The 15,166-nt window shown below is 38.8% G+C and overlaps 1 protein-coding gene across 6 annotated transcripts in view; it reads right to left on the bottom strand.

The window, feature by feature from the left end:
- inpp4b (inositol polyphosphate-4-phosphatase type II B) overlaps window positions 1-15,166 on the bottom strand; it is a 124,981-nt gene that overhangs the window by 55,686 nt on the left and 54,129 nt on the right. For all 6 annotated transcript variants that reach the window (XM_026359898.1, XM_026359897.1, XM_026359899.1 and 3 more), the window contains 2 exons: window positions 3,305-3,416; window positions 69-135 (listed from right to left, as the gene is read on the bottom strand). In XM_026359898.1, the coding sequence (XP_026215683.1) occupies window positions 69-135; window positions 3,305-3,416 (179 nt within the window). The remainder of the gene's footprint in view (window positions 1-68; window positions 136-3,304; window positions 3,417-15,166) is intronic.

Here is a 15,166-nt window from a genome sequence, read left to right as displayed (position 1 = left end):
TTTCCTTGATTGTCACGATGTTGAGCAACAAAAGATACAATTACAGCTAAACAGATTGTGAACCATACCTGGGCCCGTAAGTGGGTTTTCTCTGTCGACACAGGCATGGGACGCAGACTCACAAACCAAGGGACACTGAGAAGGAAAAGAACAGAAAGAAAGACAATTTTATTTTAATTAATCTCACAGTAGTTTACTTACTTAATTTTGATTCTACTAGATTGCTCAAAAGCAGCTGACAGAATTTTTTTCTTACTGAAATTAACAAACAAACTGAATTAAACTTGACTACATTAGGACATTAGAACTACATTTTTAAACTAAAAGAAAGTAGTGTGCATGAAAGTGTGAATTTGTGCTTTTTGTTAGTCTGTGTTTGCATTTTTCTAATTCAGATTTAGTTTTAACAATTTTATTTAATTTCACTGAATTAACCTGTTGTGGTGTCAAACACAGAGAGAAACAGAGGCAACTGAATATTATATGCACATTGCAAAGAGAACATTTAAATACTAAACTGAGATGGAATCACAAAGCACAAACAGCTGCTGCACTGCTCTCTTTTCAGTTCAGATGTTCGAGCCACTTTCACGTCTGGCTTCACTGCAATCAGTGATATCACAGCAGGTGTTTTCCTTCAGCTGTCACATTGGGCGCTGGGCTGGTAATTTATTACCTCTACTGTCGTTTCAGTCTTTATCAATTCACTATACAGTTGTTTCCTCCGCTGATGGTAAATTTCAATGTGCAGAGACTTACAGTACAGTTAGCAGCTAGTACAAAATAATGAGCGGTTGCAAAAACAAACAAGGTAATGTAAGGTAGGAAAAACAAGAGCAACGATGTCTGGTACTCCATGTGTGTTCTTCATTTACCTGACCTTACAGAAATAAAGACTCTTAACTACTGGCTTAATTACAGCCTATTACTGTGCAACATTATTGGCCATTATTTTTAATGTATTTCATTATTTCAACCTGCCAGGAAGCCCCATCCCCACTGTTTACTGTTGCCATGCTTGTCAAGCTTCCCATTCTTACATGCAGCAAGCACATACTGTATGCAGTATGCGATAACAGTGGCCAGTTTACTGCTCTAAATGTTTAGTAATGTTTAGTGGAAACAATAGGTCCTTGAATTCAGATAGAACTTAGAAAAATCTGCTTTAAAATGTCTGATTTAGTTAACTCAAATAACGACATAACTAACCACATGAATTCAGGAAAAGAGCAGAACAGAGCTGCTAACATTAGAACAGAACTAAAAATATCCAAAAAATGCTTCCACAATTTTAAAAATACTTCACGTTAGTCATGCACAGGGCTCTTTTTTCCACACTTAACCTGTAACGCCATGAACAAGTACAGCTAGTTAAATATGTGCTCTTTGGGTGTGGAAACGTAGGAAGTAAGTTGGATATGCTAACGATCACAGATTATACTTTTTTCCTTATGATTTTCTTTTAAAAAGGTGGAAAAAATAAAACTATACGCTTTTACAATATGTGTACATGATGAAACACAAATACATATTTCCATGTTAAACTGTTGCCCCTGCTGGGCCTTTGAAACTGAAAACCATGATTGCCTGTTGATCCGTTCAGTTTGGGACTCCTCATCAAAGCATTACTGACAACTAACAATCTTTCTTGGTCGCCGTATGTCAGCTCTGCCCTGTCTGATGAACAATTTAACACAGCTAGACAGCCGAACCTGTCCCCAGAAAAGGACTTTAATGACTGCTAGAAACAATCCATCACCTCTCCCAGCCTGGGAAGTGATTCTGAATAACAGACGCCAAACCAACACCCAATCTCCCACACGCGCACAAATCTAAATCTAAAACGTTTCCATTGAACAACTGGCATCTGGAAATTGCAGTAAGCGTACAAGCAAGGTCTCTGATAATAAAAAGTATTAACAATGAGCCAAGGGCTACAGCTGTGAAATGAGACCCACTGTAATTTCAGGCAGTGGACGGCATGTATTCGATGGCTCTTTGATGACTAAAATATGTAAAGAGATCAGATCAAAGGTGACTGGAGTCTCTTTCTTGTTTCAGCTGACTGTTTTTACAGGGTCAGTGGGATATTCATGAGCAACAGCCACCTAAGCAATGACAGGGAATGATCAAACAAGTGCGCCCACCCCTCAACAGGCACACAAACACACACATTTGCAGACAAATGCACCTTCAGGCAGCCTGACACGCACACAACTAAGGTAAATTGAACAAGAACTTCCCCGCAAGTAAGTGCTGAGTCTCAAGTGAGCCCTCCCTAATGTTTGTCATTTTCCTTCCCTCTTTCCTCTGCTCATCTTCTACAACAGAAACAACTCACACAAGGGGAAATGTGCTGTGACAACGCACTCACAAACCCACACACACACACGCACACATACAGGGCAACACATTCATCAAGGCGACATGGGCAGATTGTCAGTGACACTCTGGAGCCTTGCAGGGAACCTCCCTGCACCAGCAACAGGGGTGGGTAGAAATGAACGCCAGTCAGCCATGTATGAGCCCCTGGTCAATTATATAAGACAGTGATTCATACACACACATGCACTGCACACATGCACGCAAACTAATACGCACACAACAGCAAATCAACAGCAGGCAATGACTGCAGGTCTCCATGGGGCTGTGCAGAGCTGTGCTGTGGTGAAAGTAAATCAGTGTTCCCCCTTTATAAAACAAAAACATCATTAAAGCTCATTCTTTATTTCTTATGAAGATACTTTCATACTGTCTCTATAGCACACATTCATGTCACCAATGGAAATATATGGAAAATTAAGTGAAATCAGAGTACATACAACTTCATGTCTGGTGTAGTGGCACCCCATTTGGATGACACAATCTTTGGTTTACTGTCGAACTATGAAGGAGAATGCTTTTCCGTCCTCTTGCTCTCCCATGATTATGTGAGTCACTTCAAGGCTGAGTTAAGCGATGTGTATTGTAGAAGCTTAGAGCGGAGAAGGGCGGTGGCAGCAAGAAAGCCACATCCAGGAAATGTCTTGGTCAAATGAATAAAACGACTGGCTGAAAAAATCTCACATAAAACATTATCAGAATGCCAATCTAATTTTTTTCTTCACATGACGGAGACAAAAACACAAACGTACTCACGGACACAGAGACTACACACACACACACATCCTGCAAATCCCCATTAGGGCTAACTCAAGTTTATTTAATCTCATTGGAGGACTTGAGCTCTAATCCTAGCATTAGAGCACACAAGGCATCTAGAGCACGGAGACTCCTGCTTGGCCTGGTCACTCTGCTGTTTTACCTTCTGCGATGGTATGTCGGTGGTGATGTGGTCTACATCGACTTCCTCCATCTCCCCCATCTTTAGACGACTCACGACCACTGTTCCTGCTGTGCACACACCATCAGATGACCTATAGGGCGACATGAGGAGGAAAAGACATTTAGTATTAGCCTCGTCATTTATTCTGTTGAATAAAATGTCTGCTCAGTTAAATTATCTTTTCCTCTGGCTACTAACCCTCCGTGGGCCTCAGAAATATTAATCTCTGTGTTGGGCAACCAAACTCTTCAGACCTAATAGGCTTATTTCCAGCCTTGAACAGGTTTTGAAATTATTAAGCTGTTAAACTACAAAGTGGAATCCGAACATATATACACTTGCACAGCAGAGATTTCTTTCCTGACAGGTTTTGCAGTAAAGTCTGCATTCAGAATCAAGCTGTGCCTGCTCTAGTGGGTAGTTGATGGTGGCAAAGGAGGGAACATTTTATATAACTGCTCAAACGACCATCTAATAACACAGGTTGTGGGTCTTGACAGACAAAAAATTGAAAGTAGAGTTTTCATATCAAGAAGCCCGACCAATCACTTTCCCAATCATGGAGTCATGATTATGAACCTAATAGAAAATCCATAGTATTGGCAGTTAGACAGACTCTCTCAAATGAAGAGAAATGGTCGCTGGGCATCGCATGTGATCTCCTTAACAGATCCATCCCTAATGTGCTCAGTTCCACTCCAACTGCAGAAAATATTGAATGTTGTGTGCCAGCCAATGATGCCGGGAGACAGAGGAGAAGGATGACACACCCCAGCCTGAGGAGGTGAAAATGCAAGGAGGGTGATAGAAGCAGAAAGGATGCTTTCAAGGCCAATCCATCTTGGTCAGATACGAGGAAGAAAATCTAATCGCACCCAGGAGAAAAAGGGAAAGGGAAAAAGTGACACTAAGGAGAGGTAGCGAGGTGAATTGGGAGTACAAGGAGGGAGATGGAAGGAAAAGTGTCTCTGCTGTGGGACACTGGGAGCTTCAGTTAGTGCTTAATGTCTTATGGCAGTCCCTGAGCAGAGACAATAACATTGGTTGGTTTATAAATCTAATCACTGTCCCTTGCCAGACACCTGTCTCAGTGTTTACTCCTCTACTCATCTTCCTGTTTCCCCTCATTCCTCATCCACATCATCTCTCCCCCTCTGTTTCCCTTTGCAACAGGCAAATGAAGCATAGTAAAAGAAAGTCACCCTGACTTTGAACAAACAGTATATACAGACAGTGGCCCACACATAATCAAGGTAATGGAGATTAACATGCACCACGTTCAGTGATAGTCCTCCCTTAGGCAAACCTTAGGGGTTACAGTGGCACTCTACTCTTTAGATTGCTCTGCCTCAATCCACTAATGAAACCCCTCATTTAAACAAAGACCTTTTTTTTTAGAACTTCTTTGAAATAATTGTTTTATACCTTTGGGAGAAATATTGTGATTTTTTTATTTAATAAAGTCAAAAATAAACTCTGCACCTGCTCAAATACTATTTTTATATATCATTGTCTGCAAGGGAAGATATCTGTTCTGCAGCCCATGGCAGGGGGCAACGATGATTTGATTTCACTCTGCCACCCCACTGCTGGTTGACAGTACAAACCTAGAGATGTTAACTTGACAGGAGGCCTGGTCTTTACTCACACACCTTTTTTTTGGCAAACTGCAGTTTTGTAGTATGCACAAGAACTGACCTCGAATTAACTTTGAAGGTTTTGATGAGTGCTGGGGATGAAAAAGGAGCCTGCCTCCCACTCCTCTCGCCTCCCAGATCCCCTTCTCTTCCACCCCTCTCATTCCGTCTGCTGGAGCTGGCATGGAAACAAATCTGCAGATTGTTCTTTGCCTGCGAGCCCATCTTTTTTTTTTTTTTTTTATCTAATTGGCCCAAGATCTCTTTTATGACAACACTTAATCAGATGGCTTTGTTAAAGTGACAAAAATAATGTGCTTAAAATGTCTGCTGTGAATTTGGCACAATTCAAAAAATAATTAGTTATCAGGGAAGTGCCTTACATTTAACAGTTATTTTCTTTTGAAAGCCTGTCTTGCAATTTACAAAAACATTTCCGCAGGAGCATAGTGTAAATTATTTAGTAAGTGATCTGTAACCTCCTGGTCGAGGAGGCTCTTGATGTATGAGCCACATATGTTAATTACATATACATGGTATTATACATATACAGTCACCTGGTTTCAAATCTTATTGTACATTTAATTCACTGAATATTAAATGGAATAATGTCTTTACTTCCTCCGTTGGTACTTTCACAAAGTTATAATTTCTCTGTTTTTGTTGAAGCTGTCAGTAAAGTGATAATTGTACTCTATGTTTATTATTTCGGTTCTAATGTTTTAGCCCTCCTATTTACATTCTGTAAGAATTGGAGGAAATCATTAGAAACACCATAATGGTCAGGTACTTTTCACGTTTGAGAAACTCACACTGACCCTCAGAAGTTCTTAGCTTAGCATTTTGCTATCAGAAAATTTTGTTTAGTCTGAGTCTGGTTGAGGAGTGGGAATGGTCAGAGAAATCTAATTGCCAGGACCCTACATAAGAAACAAAAATGCTACAGGCTTGAAGCATAGCAGTAAAAGTGTAGATGGGATTCTTGACCTATATAAAGCCGGATGGGTGGGCTAAATATAGCACTGGCTAGTTTTCACCGAGGACAGATGTTAGGACACGGGACTGTAATAATGCTGGTCCTGCTCTTCATTTAGGATGAATGATATTATCATGTGGCTGCGCACATTTTTCAATTGGACGACTGACTTAATCAGTAAAATTACACTTCAGGCACTGTTCATAGCTGGGTCAGAATCACCAGAGGACCCTGCATGCACACACCTCCTAGTTTATCTGGACCCCCTAAAATATATTCCCAAAGAAAAGAATGCCCTGATTTTGTCTTGATGAAAGAGACTTCAACGAATAAAAAAAATATATATTTAGTCAGAATCTAAAAATATGTGAAACACCACGTGAATGTTGCATTTAGGTTTCATACAAATCAGTTCAGTACTGAAAGCTCAGGACATTTTATGCTTGAAAGGTTGAACAAGCATCACATTTTCTATCAAAACTAGCACATTTATTTGGAATACACCAGTGTGATAAAGCTTTACAGAACATGCAAATGTAAAAAAGCTGTTTGTCTGCTGCAATAAATCCTTAATAAGCAAAACAGGAGCTGCATGCATACTCACGCTAAATTTGTGAGTTTTAACACATCTCCTTTGTTTAAGTATCTTGACATGCACTGCTGTATTCTTGCATGACTAAGAGTGTTTTCACACCACATTTACTTTTATGTTGGTGCTTAACCAGTTTCAGAAACAGTGTGGTACAAACTGTTTTCACGCAAGAAGAAGAGGAGAAGATGGGACAGAATAGGTGCTATTTCTTTAACCAATGACATCAATCCTATGCATTTTGCACCATCTCATGATAGTCGGATGGGAAAGATGAGATGATGGGGAGGACAATGAAAAAGTGAAAGTGAAAAAGTTGATGCAGGAAAACTTAATGAGAGAAAACGATGTGGAACATTTATGTACAGATCTACATTTGTACATTTACAGGAAAATAGTTGTGTCCATAGTGTTATTCCTCTATTTCAGCAAAAATGTTTTAATTGTTAAATGTAATGTCTGAAAAAAAAAAAAAGTAATGACATCCTGTTTAGTGTAGCATACTATTGTCACCAGCCATGAGATTAAATCTAACAAAGTGGTCTCAGTGAATTCACTTAGCTGTCAACCATCTTACACTGTGACCTAAAGAAACTGTTTCACTTCAGCTGCCTTTTGTGTTTACCGCAGATATATATAAACCTACAGAGACAATGTTAAAACAGACAGAGGTTTTTTTTATGCTGTAGAGCACTACACAATGTTTCATCCAGTACCGGCTGGTGTAATGTCTAGTAGCACCGGTGCTAATAAGACTGAAAAGATGTATCTAGTTTAAAAATTACTGAGATGGATTAGTTGCCCCCAATTAGCTAAGTTCTCTGTGCATATCGCATATGTGATCGGGGTCGAAGTACAGTAACAGGGATTCTTGTGTTTTACTAACTTTGTAATGTCAACTGAACTCTCCAAGAAGACTGCATGCCTCCCTAGACTACCCACTGATCACTGACCCACCCCCAAATCAGTATAATGTCCACCATGGCATCTCCAAAAACTTTTATGTTGTATGGTCTTGCAGTGCTCCTGTTCCTGTGAGTGTCTGTGGAGGGATTCATCAAGAACTTAAAAAAAAAAGACGACGCCTCTCAGAGAACTATATAAAAAGAAAACAATCAAATGTAGACTGTTAAATATTAGATCTCTCATCTAAATCTCCGTTTGTAAATTATCTAAAAAGTAACGATCACTTATTCTGTCTTACTGAAACCTGACTGCAGCATGAGGAATATGTCTGTCTAAATGAGTCAACCACCCCCAAGTCACATAATTATCATGTTCCTAGAAGCACATGTTGTGGTCGAGGAGTAGCAGCAATCTTCCACTCAAGCTTATTAATCAATCACAGACCTAAACATAGTTTTTAATTCATTTGAGAGCCTCACTCTTCGCCTCTCTGATCCAAACTGAAAAAAGGCAAAAAACACTGTTATGTGTCACCATCCTCTGGCCCTTACTCTGAATTTTTAACTGAATTCTTAGATCGGATTTAGTTCTTATTGCAGATAGTCATTATAGTGGGTGACTTTAACATCCATGTAGATGTTGAAGATAACAGTGTCAAAACTGCATTTAATTCACTATTAGACTCCATTGGCTTTACCCAAAATGTAAATAAACACACTGAGTTTATACCCATGATCTTGTTTTGACATATGGTGTTGAAATTGATCATTTAATAGTTTTTCCACAAAACCCATTTTCTTTTCCTATCCTCCTTTACATCACCTAAAAAATCGACTATAGTATTTCACTTGATCTGAAAATGATGTTGACAAAATTAAGGAACTGGTTCCATCTTTTATTTCAGAGAAATGTATCAAGGATGGCAGCCATCCTAACTTTACTCAACCTCAACTCGACTATCTTGTTGATAATATTGCAGCCTCACTCTAAACTAAACTGGATACTATTGCCCCTCTGAAAAAGAAGGTAGTGAATCAGGGAAAGCAAGTTCCATGATTCAGTTTCAAAAATCTGTAGCTTAAAGCAGATCAATTCCAGTTTGTGAATGTTCCATGCACACAAAAGTAAGTTAAGGAGTTCCACAGGGTTCTGTGTTTGGTTCGATTCCTTTTACTATATATATGTCCCTCTTATCATAAGGGGACACTCTATAAATTTCCATTGCTATGCAGATGATACCCAGTTATATTTATCTAGTTTATCTAGCCCCCAGTTAATCCAAAATGCTGTAGCCAGAGTTCTGACTGGAATTAGCAAGAGAGTTCATATTTCTCTTGCATTAGCCTCCTTCTATTGGCTCATCTGTGGTTCCTAGAGTTTTCAAATGTAGAATGGGAGGCCGAGCCTTTAGCTATCAAGCTTCTCTCCTGTGGAACCAGCTCCCAGTTCAGAGAATTTGTCTGTGGCCACCAAATGCAAAACCTTTCCTTTTGGTGGTTGGATTAATTTGCACCAAAGCAACTCATTAACAATTGGTTGTGCTTTCTAAATGTTTAACTGGCTTGATGTTACACTGCGATGATTAAGTGTTCCCTTAATGCTTTTGAGCATTGTACTAAACCCACATTATAGCTGTGTAGGAATGGATAATCTTTTAAGCAGAAGCCTCTACTGGTATGAGTGTGAGATGATGGACACACACGTCCTTGAAAAACACCTGCTCTAGAGTGCATGAGAGCAACTGTTCACCTTTTAGCAGGACAATGACCTGAATCACACAGCCAATATAATGCTGGAGTGGCTTCAGTTTCTGCCCGTCCTTATGTGGGCCAACAAGAAGTAAGGGATAAACTTCCTTTTTAGCTGTCCAAGTCAAGGAGATTTCTACAAACTACTATCCAGTATAAACATGAAAAATTAGCACTGGTTTAAAAATTGTGTTTATCACTTACAGCTACCCTTTAATCCACAGGTCAGTTGTTTTATGTCAAAGTATCAGTCACAAATAGAAATAACAGCACACTGGCAATCTCTCTGAGTCACAAACACCAATATCAACAGTGAGTATGAAGTGCATGAGTGCATTTTTTGTGCATTTAGTTGTGTACATACATTTCTGACAATGATTGTTGGCATACAGTCAATATGAAGTCTAAGTGCAGATCAATGACAATTGAATGAATGTGGGTAGAGTGGGCGGTTGAGTGGGAGAGGGCAGCTCGTGTAGTGACAGTGTATGCCCAGATGATTACCTTCATCACCACTTACTCAGTGAATACTACATTATCAACACTTAAGTGGCAGGGGGGTCAAACCAAGATAGCATGCTGTATTTCAAAGCATATAAAAAAACCTTAAAAATCATCCTCACACATGCCTCATGTTCTGAAAAACTGAGGAGAAAATCACATAGTCTGTTTCAAGTGTAATGACTCAGAAACAGAGGGAGAGTAGATGCCCCCACAGAGAGCCACTAAGGCTTCATAATTATTTTTCAACAAACTGTAAAAGAGCTGACAAAACAGCATCTCCTTTCATCTGTGTCAAACAGATGGTTTTTGTCCTGTAATTGCTGTTGAAAAAGAAGCCAGCAAACAGTATCTACACTGCCACTGTTTCTGGCAAGCATGCACTTACTGGGGCATGGGAGGTTACGTCTTAGTGTTTTTTATTTCTTAGATTTTTGTTTTGTTTTCTCAGGTGAAGGTAATAAAAGGAAATGTTAAACTTCAACATTCATATTTACTTTCTTGCTGAGAGTTAGATAAGACTAATACTATTCTTATATCTGTCGGTCAAATACGAAGATTGAGCCAAAAGACAGTTAACTCTGCTTGATGTAGTGACTGTAAACTCTGCATTTGTAAGTTCACTAATCAAGAGTAAGAATTATTAAATTAAGACTATACACTCACTGGCCATTTTATTAGGTGCACCAGTACAATATGGCACATTACAACAGCTCTGTTATTAACACTACTTTCTGACAAATTTCTCAGTTTGTCAGAAAAGTGGTTTGACAATGTTACTTGACCACAGATGGTTTGAGTAGATTGTGCTTGCAGCAGCAAATGTAGCCTCAAGCAGACATGAAGAGAGGTCTCCGCCTTTTTTTCCCCATTTACAAACTTGCAGTCTTTAAGTCCTGGATAGCCTCACATGCCTGCTGCTAAATATAGATGAAGGGTCTACAGTGTACCTTTGCAGTTGGAATATTCTAAGACCATACATTTAATCTCTTGCACAAAACCTTTTCTTGCACCATAAGGTCTCCAGCCCGTGACTAATTAGAAAACAGCCTGTTAGACACATGTCCCCAACACTTGCAGAACAGCACCTAATGGCGTGATAAATAGATCATTTAAATCATTCGATAAATATGACCTCAACTTATTACCTTGGTGACAAATTGAAATGCTCCAAAGTGCACGACATCCACATTAGAAAGCACTGCAGCTAGAAATGCATACATACAAATGGCTTGCACACAAAAAAGGACAGGATGGCATGCAAAGAGAAAAACAGGAGAGCTATCCATCACTCTAAGTTGCATGTGATTGGTTTCTCCCTACATCATTACTTAACCGTTACCTGGAAAGCTACAAAGGCACTGTATCAGGGTGATCTATTTCAGGTTCCTGGGAGACCTAATAGAATTAAGCCATAATGAATAGTAGGATTCATTAATGACCTTGGGGGAGAAAGCACTAAGCCTTTATCTGTGTCCCTATCACTGCATATTTTGTTAAACACTGTGATATTCATCAACAACCTTTTTTGCCACTACTGCGCAAAATTAACACTACTCCTAACACAGAAAATGTTTGTGTGTATGTTATAAGGAAAGAGATGGAGTGGTGAGAGCCAGTGTAGCTAGTGGTGACTGCATGAGCTTATCGACATACAGTACGCAGTCTGTAAATGACAGGTGTTCTGGGCTCCATTGCCTCTTTCTGGTAAGGGAATAAAACGAGGACACGGTATCGTTAAGCAGTAATATAACAAACACCTGAATAGTCACACTCCATCATACACACACACACACACACACACACACACACACACACACACACAGTATTGGGAAAGGGTGAGTGTTTCCACAGATGCAGGCAGGGATGTAGGTTAACACCCTCTGCAGAACCCAGAATCTATAGAGGCTTTCTATAGATGAAGGTAGAGAAACAAAGACAGAATAATGACAGCACATGAGCTGAGTCTGCGTTTCTCAGGAACGATAATGAGCAGGAAACACAGTGAAGCTTTGTCTCGTCATTTACAGCACCACTTCAATCTTTTAACAATGCTGCATCTTTGTAACTGCCATATGGTTGTACTTATATAATGATCAACGCCAACATGCAGCAGATTTTAAACTCACTTCATTGGCCCCTTTTTATCTTTAGGACTGATTTAAAAACTTTACTTGTCGCTTACAAGACATTACACATTAAGGTCTCCTCTTATCAGTGTAATAGTGCCAGACATCATTGGAACAAGACTATTATCTATATGGAGGGGAATGATGATTATGCCATTAGAAAATCTTGGCTCCACAACTTCGATAAAAGCTTTTTAGAAAATCAGAAGCTGATCAGACCTTTTTGTTTTTAAACCAAGCATCTTTAAGTGCAATTATTACCTTTGGCCATTTGCTAAAATTAAAGAGAAACTATGAAATCATTTTCTTGGACAAAACAAGACCTGGAAAAACGCTAGTAAGAAGATTTTGAAGTGTGACTATATTGTGAAGCTGCTATTTACAAGGTGACAACTGAACCTTCAATGCTTAACCTTTAAGCCAAGAACCTTTAACAGGGAGGAAAAAACTCTCAAGTGTCACAACAGCTCTTGAGCTCACATATAAACTGAATCTCCAATAAACCTGAGTTGGGACTCTTTTGTCAAACTATCATTTTCCAGATCAGTAAAGAATGCTTGTATAATTATGATTTGGGTAAACCCCCCTTAAAAGGAAAATATGTAATTTATCAATGCATGACCCTTCCCTTGCTTCAGAGCAACAGTTATCTTTCCAGAGCAACAATTCTCATATTCAAAAAAAGTAAAGAAAGTAGTAAATAAAAGGAATTCTAATTGGATTCACAAGGACAGGTTCACACCTGCTACTACAAAATGAATAATGAGGTGCTTATTAGACTACTGTATGCCTCTGTATGTGGAGGGAGGGGGGTATCTAGTTAAATAAAATTGCAAAGAAAACATGCTTGTGTGTGCATACTGAAAAGCTTGCAGTTGGATTCCTATTTGTAAAAGCTTTACAGGTGGCAAATACACAGAACAGAAAATACCACCATCTCATAACAATATGAATGCTGTAAAAAGACTGCTGCACTGAATATACAGCTCATACAAAACACTGAACAAATACAGATTACAAATACAATATGCAATATAATAAGCAGTCTACACATGGATGGTTGAAAAACGAGAAATTTCAGAATATTTAAAGATGAAGAAAGATTACAAAATGTTTGCTCTGAGGGTTAGGGAGGTCGTGTTATTACAGTACAATACATAACAGTGAACACTTTTGCAGTGGTCACTCTTACGTATTGTAGACTCATGCTCAGCCCTGCATTTATTATGTGCTTATGTATTATGTATGCTATTATTCTATTATCTACTATGCTAGTAGTAACAGTACATAAACTGTAACCTAGAGTCTGATGTTGATGCTGGGGAAAAAACTGCTGATAAAAACTGAGACTGCGATGTATTTCATAACAAAGCAACAATGACACTGTGCAGCGTCTGAAGCGCCAGAACCGCATTGTCACTGTGACACGTTCAGAGACAGTACAAAGTGCAGGCCATTTGTGTTACTATGGGTTGGGCTATATTAGCTTTTAATTATGCAATTTCTTGCGCAAATTGGTGTCCTTGTGTAGCCTGTGTTCATTTTGTACCCTGTACTCACTTTAACACTGTATCTGATTTAGAAAACTGCAGTGGGGATAGAATTGTTCATTTTATAGCACAGGAGCAGCCCACCATCACCCTCATCTCGCCCAGAGCTCAATTTTGTTTTCCACAGCAAAAACACTTTTAAATGTCTGACTAAATGATCTCAAAACATGTTTATTTTTCTCCTTTATTTTAGAAAACGGTCACCGGCCCACCAAAATGTCCATGATATACATGCAGTTAACATCTTTTTCAGCTTGCATAATCTATTTTTACACAGACATAAGAGAACTGAAAGTGTGTGCAATGTGTGCAGAATAAGACCTAACCACATCACAACCAGAGTCTTAGGTTAACTCCCCCCAAGGGATTCAAACACACTCAAAAAAAAAAAAACAAAAAAAACACACACGATAGAAAGGTCAGCCGTAACTCTGCTATCCAAACTAGCCTTTCAAATAAGGTTATAGCAGGTAGCACTGAGCTCCTCTCTCCCTCTCACTGAATAAAAGGAATTTAAGAGCTGTGTTGGTACAGGTCACTGGTATAGACAAGACAGGTAGTTATCATTCTGCATAGGCTGCCTCTCACTGTGTTATAAAGACACAGGGATATGGTTCTGCAAACTTATGTGGAGCAGTACAGAAATGTGAACTTTATGCAAATACTGAAGCATGCTGTAATAATAATAGTATCTAGCATGTGGTGTGTGTGTCTTCCTTTCCTGGACATAAAAAGAAAAATGCAAAACACTAAAAACTGTTACAGGAAAGATTTTCTTCTTTACTGTTGAGTAGTGGTGAAATGTTATGTATACAGTATATATGTAGCCTAGGTACTAAAACTAGGACACAAGACAACAGTGCAGTATAATATTTTTGGGCTAAATCAAGAATATAAATGTTTGACCTTGACTTCACACAGACAGTTTTCATTACAAAAACATTAATGCTTTTTAACTGAGGCTTGTGACACATTTACCAGCCTCTGTACTGTGTGTTCCTGTATGTGTGGGTGTCATCCCATGTGAATGTCTTAAATAACAAATTTACACATGCAAAGTCATTCTGCAAATACACAGACTAAACAGATGTATGAAAATGCAGCTGAACTTTATAATAGAAATAATTTTAACAAATATATAAATGTATATCTATATATCTATATCTATATCTATATCTATATCTATATCTATATCTATAATCCCTGCTGTGCTGTCTAACTCACAGTTTACTTCAAACAGTGTCAACATTATGAGTCAACATGAGCTTCTTGTTATGCTAATGGAAGATTCATGTCACACTGGATATGCACCATGCATGATTGGACAAACACAAGTAGAATAGATGGGAGTTAAACAATAATGAGCTGGTGACTCTTGAGATTTCCCCAAAGTTAGTGGATTCAGACAGCAAAACAAATACAGCAAAGGATGGACAATTAACCTTCTCTCAGTGGCTACACAAGTCTCTCAGTGATTTTCAACTGCATTACCATAAGTGTGTTCACTGAATCTTGTGTTAAAATGTAGACACGAAACCCGCTTCAAAAAACGAAACTGAAATTTTCAATACTGACCTAAAGTTTATTTAAAGTTTATAATATGACTGATTAGATCTCTTGGCAAGCTAAGTTAAGTGGAGTTGCATGAGCACTGAACACTCAAATGGAGATGTGACACAAGCCCCAAGCACAGTCCGAGGCCCTGTTCCGGAAAAGCAGGTTTAACAGACTATCAACTTAATCCTGATCTCTAAGGTGGTAAAAGCTGATCAGCCGTTTCGATGGAGCTCTGATTGTGTGACTAA

The sequence above is a fragment of the Anabas testudineus genome, chromosome 1 (assembly GCF_900324465.2).
Source record: "Anabas testudineus chromosome 1, fAnaTes1.2, whole genome shotgun sequence".
Taxonomy (NCBI): domain Eukaryota; kingdom Metazoa; phylum Chordata; class Actinopteri; order Anabantiformes; family Anabantidae; genus Anabas; species Anabas testudineus.
Note: the sequence above shows the minus strand (reverse complement) of the source record. Positions and strands in the feature narration are given on the sequence as shown.